At 37.3% G+C, this 18383-nt stretch overlaps 1 protein-coding gene and 2 non-coding genes across 3 annotated transcripts; all 3 read right to left on the bottom strand.

Annotated features, from left to right (window-relative positions):
- Positions 1 to 1623: 1623 nt before the first annotated feature.
- Positions 1624 to 8767, bottom strand: NBL1 (neuroblastoma, suppression of tumorigenicity 1). The gene is given in 3 exon segments (NM_001164945.1): positions 1624 to 2517; positions 2979 to 3283; positions 8497 to 8767. Coding segments are annotated over 2 exon segments (423 nt in total). The 5' UTR covers positions 3279 to 3283; positions 8497 to 8767; the 3' UTR covers positions 1624 to 2394.
- Positions 8768 to 11179: 2412 nt separating this feature from the next.
- Positions 11180 to 11266, bottom strand: Mir4841-2 (microRNA mir-4841-2). Its single transcript, NR_038807.1, is given in 1 exon segment — positions 11180 to 11266. It is a non-coding gene; the product is annotated as a microRNA mir-4841-2 (primary transcript).
- Positions 11267 to 11863: 597 nt separating this feature from the next.
- Mir4841-1 (microRNA mir-4841-1) lies at positions 11864 to 11949 on the bottom strand. Its single transcript, NR_038806.1, has one exon. It is a non-coding gene; the product is annotated as a microRNA mir-4841-1 (primary transcript).
- Positions 11950 to 18383: the final 6434 nt, after the last annotated feature.

Below are 18383 nucleotides of genomic sequence, written 5' to 3'. Positions count from 1 at the left end.
AAATGTTTGTACCGTATGAAGTGGAAAAACAATTTGTTGAACAATTGTAAGCTTGACTTTTACAGGTGTGCTAAAGAAAATTTTGAATTTGAACATTATTTGGAAAAAATTAAAAATAAAAATCATAGAATAGCTTATACTAAATTTAGAACTTCTGCACATTTTCTTCCCATTGAATCCGGTAGACATAAAGGCATTTTGAAGGAAAACAGGCTATGTAATCTCCATGAATGCAATGAAGTAGGGGATGAGAAACATTACATTTTATATTGTAATAATTGTCAAATCAAAGAACAAAGATCTAGATTCCTTGCAGCTTTATACATCTATGCCCCAAAGCTGGAAGATTTTAGCATGGATGAATTATTTCCTATTATTGTTTCAAGTAATGATTTTTTCATTCTTAGCATTTTTGCAAAATTTATTTTCTATATTCTTGATATGTATTAATACTGAAAGTTTGTGTTGTTCTGAATGTTTTGTTTTGTTATTGTTATTTTTGGACTTTACTCAAGTTTTCATTGGTACGTTCCAAATAAAAAATTCTATCTATCTATCTATCTATCTACATAAACCCTAGAAGAGAAGGGTCATTGTGCATGCATAAACCCTGGAGGTGAAGGATTATGGTGCATGCACAGACCCCAGAAGAGAAAGGTTTATGGTTAATGTGTAGACCCTAGGAGAGAAAGGTCATAGTGCATGCATAGACCCTAGAGGTGAAGGGTCATGGTGCATGCATACACCCTAGAAGAGAAGGGTCCATGGTTAATGTGTAGACCCTAGAGGTGAAGGGTTATGGTGCATGCATAGATTAATTATTCGAGAAACAAAATGGAATATGGTGGAAATAATGTACTTTTTTACATTGGTTTCTAAGATGAAGTAATGTTTTTCGAAATGTGTCATGGTGACATGGGGTGAAATATATATTGCTATAATTTGATCAATTAGGTTGTTGTAAATAGGGCATAATTTTTAATGTGATATATTTTTAAGAATTGCAGTCTTGATGTTACACATGCTAATTTTGTATCTGTGATATTATAAACACCGCATTTATTAAAGCGCGGTGGTTGTCGCGCCACACATGTGCCAGATATGGGTCTCATATAAGGGTGACGACTTTGACTGTTGTGCAGATCAACGAGTACAAACTGAGTTGATTGGAAGATTAGTGCAAGTCGCAGCACATGTCAAAACTCATACTTGTGATTCCCATTAGAAGAGTGCATTGGACCATGTACCTCCATGATTGGACTGGGGAAAAATTAATGTTTATCAAAAAAATTGTTGCACATGCGCGGCGCGATGACGACCACACTTTAACTTTTAAAAAATGCGATCGACTAAAAGCAACTACAAAGCAATGCCAGTTGAACGCCACGTCACAAATGTCACACAAAATCGAGCTCGCTATCTGCTATAGAAATGCTGCCCATAATTGTTTTACTAATAGGGACACATCCATGTGTACGTAATGACAACAGTCGCGAACAACGTCGCTGTGTTACCTTCGGGTGATGTGCGGACACATTCTCGCCAATCAGTCACTGCGCATGCGTGCGCGTAACAAGTGCGTTCTTCTGAATAGTCTCGCATTCATGATGACAAAAATGAAAATTACTCTGTAACAAAAATGTCTTTATTTACAAATAAAGAAAAATGTTTTTAACTGAAAATATTAAATGAAACTGCCTCCATCTTCACTTTAATATGGCAAGGATAAAAACTCATAATCACTGATATTTGTTATCAATAGGCTAACAAGTTTATTCACAGGACTCGGGAAACTTCTGATTTTCTTCTCTATCCTCGAATATAACTAGTTTTTCAATAAAATATTGACAAATGCTAAAGTAACCATTATAAATTTGGCATACTATAATATTCATGTTTGTAAATTGTCGAAAAGTTGATGGGGTTCGATCTATGTTTATGTTTTGTTCATTTTAACCAAAATTCAAAACGATTCTCGACTTGTGGAATTTGTAAAATGAGTAGACAATAATAATGTGTTATTTACGTTTTGACTGCTTTGGGATGAGTAAAGCGCCCCCAGGAGGCGTAGTGATTTTTTACTTTGTTTTCAATCTGGCGGAATACGCTATAATCATAATAAAGCGTATCTGTACATACATGTCATAATATGCACGATATCATATCAGCGTTACGAAGGACGTTTTAGATTGGGCGTATTTTCAGTCACATGTCATAAATTTACTTTACATAGCAAAAGGGGAAAGGCGTTTTAAATGAAAGTTAACCCTGAGGAATTCACTTTATATGACAAAACAAATGGAACGGTAAGTTCCACTAATAAAGTCTATAACAGCGCCATAACTACATCGCGTATGGACTGGTTTAATGATTTTTGATTAATTAATTTGCTTTTTAGATTTCAATTGGTTTGGAATTTCTTGGCTCTGCGTGGCATGCCTTACATGTGCACTCTTGGATCATCTCCACCATCTTGTCAACTTGTGGCATTTCGTCTGAATTGCAGTCCAGTGTAATCTGTAGAAAAATTATAGATGGAAGTCAAGTAAGCAACAATTTTCCAATACAAAACTACATTGTCAGTGAATATTTGTCGTAACAGGTCAAATACTAAAAGGAGAAAATAACATGACAGAATCTTCTCGTGGTGGCCACATTTTCATGCAGTGATAAACAGACCCTGACTGTATATACATGACGTAATCAAACACACATGGCACAAAGTAAACCTTTCCTTCCACGCTCCTCGTATATAGGTATATATACATGCGCTGTTTTCTGAGAGTTGTGTCTCAAATTATGTTTTAGTTAAATTGTGGTAAGGTTATGGTTACAGCACGTCCATTGGCCAAGGCAAGACAGTCATTGTACAAAATAATTGGTAAAACGTGTATGACCTAGTTGCTTAATCAGAATAAAACGCGTAATGAACTAAACTGGCGATTAAAAACAATTTAATACGTAAATATATGACGCACCTTTTCCCACGTGACAACGGAAGGTCTGCAGCAGTCACAGTAGTGAAGATCTTCTTTATTTGGCGTTGGGGGCACTGTCCGCGGTATACGGTAGCTGAAACACTGGCCGACACACACGCGGTTGCTTATAGGTTTGGATGTGCACTGGTCGTGACCAATTATCTGTTCAATTTCCTGTGCCTCACACCAGGCCGTTCTCTCTGGAAACAACGCGATGGTATTCACGTGGTGGGTGTTGTGCACTGATGTGGAGACTGTTACCATGGCGACCAGGTTGAGTAAGAGATAAAGCTGCACCATTGTGGCTAAAAGATGGAGAACATATGTCATTAAAAAAATGTGTTAGCATGTATTGTTTCAATAGTTTTAGATTCTCAGTTTGTGTTTGCTATAATTGACATCAACACAATTAATTGTTGTTTTTTTTATATTCGAAGAGGTCCGCACGCGGCATGTCACAGTTTGCAGTTTGAATTATGTCCCCACTCTGGACAGACTCGTCAAAAACTATAAGATAGATTAAAGCACTACAGTCGTTGTCCAGTGCGTGTTCGATGTAAACAGTGCATGTTACACGCGTTCTATACGTAGCATGGGACCCATAACGAACACGACGCGTGACGGCCCGGGGACTGTCGCACTGTAACCACGCGACATCATCATGTTTTTTTTTCACTGAAAGTTGATATACACACGAGTCGCAGAATACCAAACACGTTGTTTTGGTCGTGGATAACCGAGTAAGCATTACATGAAATAGTGCCGAATTGAGTACCTGAGTGGGCACCCGCAATAACTTACCGGCACGTACTTTGTAAAAGACTTTTTTCACTGTTATTTTTTCTTTTCTTTTTCCGTTATACTTTTATCCATTTTTGTATTTTATATATAGATTTTCTGTATCATTTAATCTTTATTGTATGTAAGTCCAGATCTCAATGGAGTTATTATTATTACTATGTAGGGCAAGGGTACACTTTATAAATATTGTGGTGTTCTGTTTCATGGGTTTGGTAGGACTACTAGTTATCCATTCAAGTCGACCGACTGCTCTGTGTTCCATTTTTATGTGCAGTATTAAATTATAATTGTTTGAAACGTAGCGGATACAAGCATACGGTTTGTCGTTGATACGTGACCGTCGGAGTCATGGTAGCACAGCGACGATGTACTGCAATCGAGCATATCAGCCCGCAACCATGAATCATTCTTACGAACAGAAAAAAAACACATACATCTGTAGCTGTAGACGTTACTACAAACAATGCGATAGCTAGTACGCATTACCATGATGGTAGTTAGACCCAAAATACATGATCATCTTGAAAACCGTGTCTGGAAAATGAAAAACCTTCACACTCCAAAGCATGATCGTTAAACAAGCTGTTTACTCATTCGTGTATTCATTTATTTGGATGGGGATTCTACAGCGTAAGATATTAAAGTTCTGTCCTATTGATACTTATCAGTCATTGGTTCACCCTTCTCCCAGATGGGTTCATGGCCTATCTCTGGAACATTGTCCATTTTCCTAAATATTTACCTTTGTGAGTTAGCATGACGTCATCACTGACATCGGTGACAAATTTGAAAGCACATGTAACTGCCCACAAGTCGGTAATTGACTACTATACGGTGCGTGAGAGATTACATGATCTCGTTTTAATTTGTTTAATTGCCTTTTCCAAAATCAGAAAATCACATCAAACGTGCTTATAATAATACCCGTGAGTCACGGTACTTTCGTGTGGTTTCGATCAAAATGTAATTCATGTCTCTTTCAACTGCAGTTGTAAAGAAATATAGGTCACCGATGTAAGTGACGACGTCATTCTAAAATACGCAGGGAGAAGGTGTCTATCTCTTTGAAGTACTTTCAAGTAAAGTTCCCACTGTGCTAAAGTTTTCGGGCGGTCGCAGTGACCTGCACTTTGTTAAGATGAAAACATTGAGCACTTTGGTCTTATTTTGTGAATAAAAATGTTCATTTAACAGGAAAGCTGTTCCATTGGCTGTTAGGCATCGGCGTGCCTGTTTAAATGGTGTTGTTGAATTAATTCATTTGGCAAACACAGCATCTCCGGTGGTGTAGTATTCGGAAAATTAGTCAAGTGATAACAAATGACAATGCCTTTCACATTGTATTCTACCGTATCGAGTTCTCGGTGGATAGTGGATATTTAAAGGGCAGTGGTTGTCGCGCCGCGTCCTGTTCAATATGGGACTAATATCGACGTATACAACGTATGTAAAATACATTGTTTATTTACATGAAATTCGAACGCGCGCTGCGCGACAACCACCGCCCTTTAAATTATAATACATTTTGAGAAAAAACTAAGTGTGTAGTGGTACGCATGCGAAGAAAGAAGTCGACGGGAGTCGGTCACGTGACACTGACAAGCAAATGACACGCGTAAACAAGTTTATATGTGATGAAAGAGACCAGGACTATTCGCCACGGTAATGTTTTTTTTGTTCAAACAAATCTTACATGTGGACAAATATTGGATATTGATAATTTATATGCAATCTTGTACTGCGCTCGTGCAAGGTGATCCCAAGTTGAAAACTAGTCTGCGTGCCCCAAAACGAAGGATAATTTTCAGCAATTTCCTGTCTCGAAGTGTTATTAAAACTCACAAGTGTTTCAAAACATTATTTGAAGTGAGTCTAATTTACATTTCACTGAAAAATACCAAGAGCGGCGTTGCGGCGATTAATGTATTCCGGAACTGACGTAGGCAGCTATAATTGATGAGTTACATACGCTAACGTGCACGTGGGATTTCCTTGTACAATACACGATATCCGCCTGTCTAACACTGTGACATTAATCTGGTCTTCCCAGACGCTTAAAGTGAACTGTAGAGCTGCATCAAGCTGATTATAGTCGTTCATTCAGGATGGTCTGTTTTTTTCCCGCGAAATTAAACGATATGTGCCCGGCCTTGACGAGTAAGAAGACACTGCAAAGGAATCATCGTCAGACACGCACCATTTTACGATAAGATACATTGAAATAGTATATTCGTGAAATAAAGAAATTAACATTTCAGGCAGTAATTAGGTTTGATCTTTCTGCTACCAACTGAATCAAATTAAATTAAATCTCAATAACGTGTATGTAATGGCAATTACACTGCAGCATTTGAGTGGGTTTTCAACTGTCTTCTTGGAATGAAGATGAATTACACAAATCTCAGATCAGAGCCTCAACCTATATCAACTTGTAATATTGCTAGAGTACGGAGAATTTTATATCTGAGAAAAAAACGTGGTATTGTCGCGGCAGACTGGTTGATGGTAGCTCAAAATCTCAAAATATTAATTAAAACATGGACAGAACCTATAAAATTCCAACGATACGTCAACAATCATTATATATACCCGTGTCGTTAGTAAAGCTATTATTCATACGCATTGCTGTGGAAACTTTTTATACTGGAAATTGATTTTGGGTGTTTCTCTAAATGCCGTAAACAGTCATAAATATACTTTCTTTTAAATTAGCTACATCTTGAATTCGCTAAATTAGCTACATCTTGAATTCCTAATTGTCAGATTCGCTAAATTAGCTACATCTTGAATTCCTAATTGTCAGATTCGCTAAATTAGCTACATCTTGAATTCCTAATTGTCAGATTCGCTAAATTAGCTACATCTTGAATTCGCTAAATTAGCTACATCTTGAATTCGCTAAATTAGCTACATCTTGAATTCGCTAAATTAGCTACATCTTGAATTCGCTAAATTAGCTATAACAACATGTTAGCTAACAAGACATGTTCCAAAATATACAACTATGCCCGGAATGCAATAAAATTAACGACGCATGTTGCATCAGCGAGATGAAAACTTTACACGTACAGTACACTGTGAATGTGGCTGTTTACAAAAAAGAAAACCATTCGTGCTAAATAAGTAAACCCAACTCAAGACATGTGGGCCTGTCATCTGCGCAGAATAATAGTGGTGCCTTGTGTTTGTTTTACAAGTATGTCGTACATGACGAGGAACAGAAGGTTTTAAAGAGACAAATGCATCTATGGTGACTTACGTATAACAGACTGTGAGTAAAAATGTCACATGTTCGACCTTCCTTCAACAGTTGAGGATCTCTCTATCATTGCGTATCCTGAATAAGGTTTTGGCTACCATTGGTATGGTTTGTGTAATGAAAGCAGTCATATTGTGAACTCTAAGGAAAGGGGAGGCGTTCAGAATATACGTTTTCAGACAAATATGTTGTGAAGATCATGAATTCACCTTTGTATCACACATTAATTACAATAGACCATTTTCCGTTCACTGCGAGAATCACGCGTTATGCGTGAAATCGAACGTAAAAACAGGACAAACAAAGGTCATAGCGTCGTAGTCGCGTCAAACATCGCGTGGGATTCGACAAACGCGAAAGTATTTCGGGGACATTTCCATGCTTAATAATGTGCTATCCACATTTGATTATAGGCAATTTCGATTAAGTAAGGGTATTCGGAAGCAATATTCCTCTGTCGAAGATCGGCCGGTCAATGTAAGCTACGAAATAAAGAAATTCTAGTTCAAAATCAAATCGTTCGATTTTTGCGGCAGACGTTCGACGCACGTCTTTCATGCATCTCGCGAGATCTCGCAATTGTACGGAAAATCAACTATTGCCGAAACGTGGAAAAAACAACACCGACGTGAAGAGCTAGAATATGTCATACGGAATGAGTATTTAACGAAGCCAGCGGGAGAGGATGTGTCGGTCCACGGCACAGCGCGTTCTTGAAAAAGGCGTCAATAGTCGTGAGTTTTGCTAGACGCTAATTTTATAATCCATTTAGCTTGAAATATAATCCCACTGATAGCCGACTTTTTTGGGCAGCTCGCCAAAGTGTAATGATTTGCTGGCCATGAAAATGGGCAGAGATCGGATTCAGACGGCGACTGGATGGCAAAACACTCAATCCGGACCGACATCATGGTACTTGATATTTCACAGAACTCTCACTGAGTTATATTTATAGCCGTAACAAAAACACTCCAACCCACTTTATTACTGTCGAGTCTTTTGGAAAGTAATTTTTTTTTTTTTTTCTATACGAACAGTGGGCTATCTAAAGCCTTTGTGCGCGTTCAAGTTTAACGGCTTTCGAGTGAAGCGTAACACTCGAAAAGATCATGCTACTACACACCAACATGTATGTAGAGTTTATGTTGACAAGCCGGGTGTGTTTTTAAATCACATTATTTTAAACAAGCATGAAAATATACAAATACAAATTTGGAAAAGGCGGTTACTTAAACATGAAGTATTCATGTGGCTTTTTGGAAACAATACGGTGTGGATGGGGGTCCTATTTGAAAGATTATTACTTTCGATGGACACTATTAAATGAGCCATGGGTATCGAGAAATCAATTCCTAGGTTGCTTAATGTATTAAGTGGACGTTTAGCGTAACGTTTGCTTTTCTTGTTTTGCCTAAATCGACAGCAATCTAATTGCATTATATGGAGTGTAGTTCTCACCTTTTCTTGTGAAATATCCACGCCAGGACCACTTTGACAAAGGCAGATAATTGCTTCTTCTTTTCTTCGTTGGCTCCAAGCTAGTGACGCTGTTTAAAACGTTGTCGCGGACTGTCTGCAGCACTTCCTCGAGACAAACAGCACTAAGTTACTGGTACTGGGGATCACTGACGGTCCTATTTCTATATTCCCGGTTAAAAGTTGCAATCTCGATGGCAAATGTACATTTGACCGTGAAAAAATGGCGTCTATAAATACCCTACAAAGTCGTGTGTGGGACCTTTTTTAGCAATTTAATGTCGCTTTTGTAAAACGAGGGCGCAGTCCATTGTTCAATAGCAATGTAAGGCATGAAAACAACGCCAATTCATTCTGCTTCATTTACATACACTTTAAGTACCCGAGACCCGCCTCGTCGCAGACGACGCCACTGTCTGGACGATTCCATTTATTTGATAAATTGCTAAGGTTAGAAACTGATGGGGGTTAGACGCATTTTCAATCGTGTCAAAATACGCTGGCCCTGAAAGAAATTGTGTAACCCCACCTTACCCCAACTATTTAGTTCCTGTGAATTGAATGTTTGAATTTAAAACACCATCACGTGTATTTATGCGCACATTCACAGAAAAATGAGTAAAACGAAAAGGACTGCTTAGTAATTGCAAATATTTATCCCCTCGGATAGACTTGCACACAGTCTCTTTTTTTGGCGTTTTTTTCAATCAAATAAAATACGATGTGAACATATAGATGGCGAAAGCCGAGATACCGTGAAACAAAAATATTTGTTTCCGACGTTCCTGTGAAAAATATTCCGAGGTTTCCGGAAAGTCCGATCCACTCTGCAAGGTTCAGGCGAATATGGAATAAAGGGAAATATGACGAATCTACCTGACGTCACAGTGCACAATGTGACGAATCTACCCGACGTCACAGTGCACAATATGGCGAATCTACTTGACGTCACAGTGCACAATATGACGAATCTACCTGACGTCACAGTGCACAATATGACGAATCTACCTGACGTCACAGTGCACAATGTGACGAATCTACCCGACGTCACAGTGCACAATGTGACGAATCTACCCGACGTCACAGTGCACAATATGGCGAATCTACTTGACGTCACAGTGCACAATATGACGAATCTACCTGACGTCACAGTGCACAATATGACGAATCTACCTGACGTCACAGTGAACAATATGACGAATCTACCTGACGTCGCAGTGCACAATATGACGAATCTACCTGACGTCCCAGTGCACAATATGATGAATATACCTGACGTCACAGTGAAAAATATGACGAATCTACCTGACGTCACAGTGCACCGTATGACGAATCTACCTGACGTCACAGTGCACAATTTGACGAATCTACCTGATGTCACAGTGCACAATATGACGAATCCGTCTACCTGACGTCACAGTGCACAATATGACAAATCTACCTGACGTCACAGTGCACACAGAAAATACAGTATTTATACAGTAAAATCATATTTAATTAAAATTATTGTTCATGATGAGTTGTTGAAGACACTACAAAGTTTGTAATTTTATTCAGCTTCTTTCAGTCATAATTCAAGACAAATAAAAAGCAAAAATGCAGAGAATTTTGCAAATTATCTTGTTTTTGTAATATTCTTTTGTAATCGTAATTATGAAAATTAGTCATGGGTGTATGGAGAATACATTTTGTTATGAATTTTTCTTAAAATAAAATTCTGAATTATTTTGTCAAAACCAGACTTTTCGTGTTTTTTTCGAAACGAAAGAAATTCACAATGTCGAAAACGGAATGTCTATCTCGTAGTGTTATAGTTTGAAGTTTCCCTGAAGCAAACATCCATGGCAATGGTTGCGACAGGGCGATGTAATAAAACAAACCAGGATAACGATGTTTCATTCCGGATTTTACCGACTGTGATGGTGCAGCCAAACACGTGTTAGTGAAGGTTAGGGACGACACGATGAAGGGGAAATAATATGGTGCAACAATGGACTTATTCTCGGTATTAAAAGCAGGAGAATAAGACAACTATCACAACATGTTATTTCTAAAGAATGTAACATTGTCAAGTTTTTTGCGTGTTCGCTACATCGATATTCGTTGCCAAGATATTGCCAGCCATATTGGATTTGTGTCCACAAATCCCTATACAAAAAAAACATTCATAATTTCGTCATATCAATAGAATAGTACATGTTTCCCATACTGTGACGTCATTTATTTACATTTTTGCAAACCAGATTGTCGATCAGCACTAGCTATATGCTGTGACAGCGAACAACGACCGGTTCTTGCCCACCAATCACTACACCGAATTTAAAAGAAACTTCAAGTTGCCATTTTCACAAGAAGGCAGTCTACCTCGATATTGATATGCCACACATGCCTTCAATGAGGGACTTTGAAAGAAATCTACAACGAAAGTCGCATGTTTGAAATCAGAGTCCAATAATACGACAGAACAGGCGCCACCAAAATACGCGAAGTGCGTTTTTCTCGAAGTTTATTTATTCGAGCGTGTCCTCTACGCCGATTCAGAATAAATAAACTTGCCACAAGAGGGCGATCGACCCGTAACGCCGATAGCGTAACGTCGACACTCTACAGTCCATCATTATCACATTGTTTTTCCTCAAAAGTGTTTTAGTTCAGATCGACGGAGTTGAAAATGACTTGGTGCAACAGTGGACTTATTCTCGGTTTTTTTCAGCAGGAGAATAAGACAACTATCACAAAACGTCATTTCCATTTGAGATGGTATGAAGTATTGGGACGGCAAGCTTGTGATCGACTATTAATAATGATAACGTACTCCATACCATTATTTACATGCGTTGCTAGTCAAACTTTTATGAAAAATGCAACGAATGTTTTTATTCTTTGGAAAAACAAAACAACTAAACTAACATGGTGCGCACTAGATTTGTTTTGTTTAAGAAACGCCCAGAGTTTCTGAACACCAACAATTATGCCATGTAGTTCGATATGAATTGTGATATAATCACTAAAGTGAGTGAATCTTATGACGTATCAATGAATATTACTAAACAGTAAACGTTTATCTTACAGAGATAGTTCATTTTCAATAGGAGTACAAATAGTGGCGTAATTTTATGCCTTAATCAACAAATTGTTTACGAGGATAAGTTTTTTTAGGACGATATTGCTTGTTTTTAATTTGATTTTTTTTTCTATGCAGGTTTAAAATCTACAATTTTCGCCACAGAATTTCCAATGGTGAATACTTTACTGCGTTGTAAAGGTAAAATGCAGTAAATGAATAAATAAATTGTCATGACGGCGAGGCAGAATAGATGATGACAAAGTTAGTGACGACACGATGTAAGTGGAAATAACATGGTGCAACAATGGACTTATTCTCGGTATTAAAAGCAGGAGAATAAGACAACTATCACAACACGTTATTTCTAAAATATTATTCCGACTCCTGTTAGTTTTGGAGTGTAACATTGCATGATAGGTGCTTTGCATGTTCGCTATATCAAAAGTTTTTGCTTAGATATTGGCGGCCATATTGAAATCTTGTCAAAAATTGCCTATTCATATAAACATTTATATTGTTGCGATATTGCGTCATATCAATGGAATAGTACATAGTGACGTCATTCGTTTACATGTTGGTCGCTCACTGATCACTGGCTCACAATATGCTGTGACAACGAACAACGCCATTATTTTATCTTCGGGTGCGAACGACTGGTTCTTGTCCACCAATCACTACACCGAATTTGAAAAAAACTTGCCATTTTCATAAAGAGGGCGGTCGACCTGTGACTTTGATATGCTCGTATATCAATTACTAGTACTTGATGTGCAGTTTTCTTGTTCTTGTTATAAATAACATATATAAATAAATAACATACTGTATAACATCTCCAATTTCCGCTACAGAGTTTCTAATGGTGAACTCTTTACTACGTTGTAAAGGTAAAATGCAGTAAATGAATAAATAAATTGTCATGACGTTGAGGCAGAATAGATGATGACAAAGTTAGTGACGACACGATGAAGTGGCAATAACATGGTGCAACAATGGACTTATTCTCGGTATTACAAGCAGGAGAATAAGACAACTATCACAACACGTTATTTCTAAAATATTATTCCGACTCCTGTTAGTTTTGGAGTGTAACATTATATGCTAGATGCTTTTCGTGTTCGCTATATCGACAGTCGTTGCCTAGATATTGGCGGCCATATTGAAATCTTGTCAAAAATTCCCTATTCATATAAACATTTATATTGTTGCGATATTGCGTCATATCAATGGAATAGTACATAGTGACGTCATTTGTTTACATGTTGGTCGCTCACTGATCACTGGCTCACAATATGCTCTGACAACGAACAACGTCATTATTCTATCTACGGATGCGAACGACTGGTTCTTGTCACTCAATCACTACACCGAATTGAAAAGAAACTTGCCATTTGCACAAGAAGGTGGTTGACCTTTGACATTGATATGCCACAAATCTCCCAGCGAGAGATTATGGTAGAAATCTACGACGAAAATCGCATGTTTGAAAACATAGTTCTATAATACCACAAAATACATTTCCTAGTCGCCACCAAAATACCGCGAAGTGCGCTTCCTAGAAGTTTATTTATTCTAGTGTGCCCTCTACGCCAGATTCAGAATAAATAATCTTACCACAAGAGGGCGACCGACCGTGAACTTCGATAATATAATGCCGAAACTTTACAATCAATCATTATCACATTGTTTGTTTTTCCTCGTAAGTGTTTTAGTTCAGATGGACGAAGTTGAAAACCACTTGGCGCAACAATGGACTTATTCTCGGTATTAAAAGCAGGAGAATAAGACAACTATCACAACATGTTATTTCTAAAATATTATTCAGAATGTAACATTGTAAAGTACTTTTCGTGTTCGCTATATCGACATTCGTTGCCAAGATATTGGCGGCCATATTGTATTTTGTCAACAAATCCCTATACATATAGACATTCATAATTGCGTCATATCAATAGAATACTAGTAGTGCATCACGTGTGATGTACTCGCCATGACTGCTGAGCATGGAATGAGCCGACTTCCTGTTTTTAACACATTGAGGTCGCAATACACACTGAGTAGGCTCCGTGAACCACAGGCGCCTGTGACGTGAACGACGTGGCAGTGCATGTTTCCCATACTGTGACGGTGATTTATTTACATTTTTGCAAACAAGATCTCTGATCAGCACTAGCTATTTTCTGTGACAGCGAACAACGCCATTATTTTATCTTCGGGCGACGACCGGTTCTTGTCGACCAATCACTACACCGAATTTAAAAGAAACTTGCCATTTTCACAATATTGTCTACCTCGATATTGATATGCCTCACATCCCTTTAGTGAGGGACTTTGGAGGAAATCTACGACGAAAGTCGCAAGTTTGAAACCAGAGTCCAATAATACGAGATAAAACTTTTCTCAGGCGCCACCAAAATACCGCGAAGTGCGTTTTCCTCGAAGTTTATTTATTCGAGCGTCCGCTTTACGCCGATTCAGAATAAATAAACTTGCCACAAGAGGGCGATCGACCCACAACACCGTTTTCGTAACGCCGAAACTTTACAGTCCTTCATTATCACATTGTTTTTCCCCATAAGTGTTTTAATTCAGATGGACGGAGTTGTAAACGACTTGGTGCAACAGTGAACTTATTCTCGGTTTTCACAGCAGGAGAATAAGACAACTATCACATAACGTCATTTTCATTTGAGAAGATATGAAGTATTTGGTTGGCGAGCTTTCTCTTTTGATTGACTCTTAACAGTGATTTCGTACTCCATACCATTATTTACATGCGTTCCTAACCAAACTTTGATGAACAATGCACTGAGTATTTTTATTCTTTGAGAAAAAAAACATTTAAACAAACATGGTTTGCACTAGATTTTTTTTTTAAGAAACGCCCAGAGTTTCTGAACACTGATAATTATGCCATGTACTTCGATATGAATTGTGATATAATCACGAAAGTGAGTGAATCTTATGACGTATCTATGAATATTACTAAACAGTAAACGTTTATCTTACAGAGATAGTTCATTTGCAATAGGAGTACAAATAGTGGCGTAATTTTATGCCACAAATAAAAAAAATATTTACGAGAGTAAGTGATAGCTAAAATCTGCCAAATAATTATATTATTATTTCATGGTTTCAGACTAAATCACCTCTTCGTATATCAATTACTTACTGGAGTTGAAAACGACTTGGTGCAACAGTGGACTTATTCTCGGTTTTCACAGCAGGAGAATAAGACAACTATCACATAACGTCATTTTCAGTTGAGAAGATATAAAGTATTGATTCGGCGAGGTTTCTCTTTTGATTGACTCTAAACAATGATTTCGTACTCCATACCATTATTTGCATGCGTAAACTTTATATAACAAATTAACAACAAACATAAATTGTTTTAAAATTACCTCGAATTTCTGATCACTAGCAATAATTACTATATATCATGTATTTCGATAGCAATTGTGACATAATCACTGTAATGGCTTCTGAATCGTATCGTCTCACGTATCAGTGAGTATTACTTAAAGCGCGGTAGTCGTCGCGCTGCGCATGTGCGAGATATATGGGTCTCATATCAACAACTTGAAAGATGGCGACTTTGACTGTTGCGCAGATCAACGAGTACGAACTGAGACATTTCCAAGCTTTAATTAGGTAATTTTCATGTGGTTGGAAGGTATCGAAGGAGTCACTGTCGGTAATCAGTGCAAGTCAAACATTATACTTGTGATTTCCATTTGAAGAACGCATTGGATTATGGGAGAATCAATGTTTATCAACACAAATGTCGCACATGCGCAGTAAACGTCCATCTTACTGAAAAAGTTCATTTGGAATAGTACTACAAATAGCGGTGTAATTGTACGCAACAAAAAAATGTTTACGAAAGTAATTGCTGGCTAAAATCTGCCAAATAAAAATATATAATGCATGTTTTAACGTTTATGACTTCACCATATATTGAAACGATAAATTGAACAGATATGCAAATAATGTATTCCCTTACTCAGTTTTGGACTAGATTTTTCAGGATGTTATTAATGTTTTACCTATATATCTTTTTCTGTAACTTTATGTATTTTGTTTTCGATTTTTTTCCTGTGCAGGTTTAAAATCTCCAATCTACGCCAAAGAGTTTTAAATGCTATCCTGTCACGTGACTGAGGTAAAATGCGGTAATTGAATAATTATATTCCCAAATCAAAATAAATAAACGAAACTCGTTATATGAAGACTCTGTTCATTTCACCTATGTCATTATATGCTCATTAATAGAAGAAGTAAACTGGGACAATTTCTCTCAAATCCAGTACGTAATTTATGAGTCAAATCCGAATTAAAGAGTATATGTCATGTATGTCATACCTTCATTATTGTGGATTCATACAACCAGGAATCAGAAAATAAAAAACAGAAATGGAATCACAAAACAATTCTTCGAGATACACGAGTCTAAATGTCAGTGGAAATGGTGAAAATTGGTATTCAAATTCTCTCGGTGACATGGGATGGAGCAGTTGTATATTATTATTGATATGAATCCTGATATTGTGAAAACATTTCAAATAATTGACATATAATTTAGTGAGTTTCCAGGGTGATAATAGTTGTTCATGATATGCGAAGGAGGTTATATCCCATAAGGCATTGCATATATGTGCAGTAACATGCTCAGTAGTTCAAAATTTGAATTTGGCTCAAACTACCTTAAACATACATAAAAATAACCACCACCAGCCTGCGCGCCCGGCGGAGGGCTGAAGATTGATCACTTACCTCGGTGAAGCGGTGTCATAACAGCGGCGATATTAACCAACGCGGAGTTCGTTACCACTATCAAGAGAGGCATGGAGAAGCAAGCGCGTCAGGATTGAATGTATTGCATTCGAGGACCGTTCATCGGTTTAAAAAGTTAGATCACATGGCGCCCATGTGTGAGCCGGAACCAGATTGCCACAATGGAATACTTTAAAATTGGCCTAATTTCTTGTAAAATGAGAGATTTCTAGTAATTATTCACTTGTTATTAAAGAGAAACACACCGGAACCACTGCGGTCAGTAGCAGCGTGAACGGAATCATCCGCAGGTTCGCTGAAAACCACACGTGTGATTTTTCATAGTAACGTAAGAAGGTCGCCTTTTGTCTCCTTGGTGTACGCTATGATGAGTGCGAATAATGCATTCAATTATAATTGTGATCAGCTCTTAGTATTGTATTGAATTGATAACTGTCCTGCACAACAGGTGATTTTAGCAATTATCTGTACCGCTGAAAACCGAGATGTTCATTTCTTCTATTGCCGTAACAGTGAATCCAACATGAAAAGTATCTCAATTCCAAATTATTTGAAATCAGATCCCTATCTCCGGAAGGTATGGCAATTTGTGCAAAATCACAATTATTGTTTAAATTATACGGCTTGCATAATAACATAATAACTACAGTGAAGACAATTCTTAGTGACGATCACAGAGCATCTTGCTTCTCGAATCAAAAAGTACGAGACCCTTTTATATTAGAGAGGGACTATTATCACAGTAACATTACATCGAAATAAAAATTGAATCAGAAAGATTCAATAATTGAACTATACAAACAAATACAATACATTATGTAACGAAGATAATAATTATTTTTACGTAGCTGGTAATTTTTGTTTGAAGTTTTAATCAGTCGTGAATATGCTTTGCTGGCTCTATCATGATAGGGCTGTTGTCTTTAAGAACGGATATTATAAAGTTATATGTGGACGGAGGTGTTATTAGCGTCTGGGTTTTAGTTTGCTGTGAAAGTTTCTCTTTCATTTTCGTATAATATGTCACTATTTTGGGGGGTGCATATTTGGATTCTATTCCCAATAAATCCTCTGGGAAACACTGGGACAATGTTGTTTAGCCCGCACTTTGAAATCCCAAATTTGTTTACAGAATAACATGTAACTGTCTGATTAAATGTGTGGTATTGCGGCGAGCACACTTGCTGTGAGAAAGGTATAGGGCGAATCAATAGTTCGATCTTTAATTAAATCAGTGTATTTCAACTTGTACTTAGTACACCACTATATATATTCCATGGAAACTTAGACATATGGGAAAACAGATAGTATATCGCGAGAATTTGTTTAGAATTTGTTCAAACGAATGTTACTTTAATTTTTACGCTTTGCCTTCTTCGCCAAGAATACATAGTTTCATAGGATCTAGAGTATCTATTATAATGTCATCATTAATACAGATTGTGGCTAAACTATGTCAAGTTATTAATCTCACAGTGAATTTGCTTAGCAACCACGCCTCCTGTGTTAGCAGGATAGATTTATTTCACACAGTAAATCATTACATCAACAACTGCTATACTAAGTGTGTATAGAATCCATAAATGTAGTTTATCCACAGTTAGCAGTGTAGAGGAAAGTACAGTCTTGTTTTGTGGTCAGCAAGGGCAACTCACGTGGCAATAGCGTATTTAAGCAGGCCGAGAACGTGAATTTCCTGCCTAGGCATGGATTAATTACTTTTTATTGTAATATATTTACACCAATTACATTATTTGTGTGTAATTGAACTGATTTTTATTTCGGATGTCGCGTGACACCCATCACAGAATAAGACGACAAGTTTCAGCTAATATACTTCTTTAACAAGAGGTCTTTTAGGCCCGTTTTTCTCTGAGAAATTCTTGTGTCGATGAAGGATTTTGGTAATACAAAAGCGAAAGATTAGGACCGAAGTAGATAGCTTTATCCTATTTTATGTCTATCTAAATAGTTTCCCATTGTCATTAACATAGTACACTTAGGCCCC

The sequence above is a fragment of the Saccoglossus kowalevskii genome, chromosome 15 (assembly GCF_978046115.1).
Source record: "Saccoglossus kowalevskii chromosome 15, keSacKowa6.1, whole genome shotgun sequence".
NCBI classification, from domain to species: Eukaryota; Metazoa; Hemichordata; class Enteropneusta; family Harrimaniidae; genus Saccoglossus; species Saccoglossus kowalevskii.
Note: the sequence above shows the minus strand (reverse complement) of the source record. Positions and strands in the feature narration are given on the sequence as shown.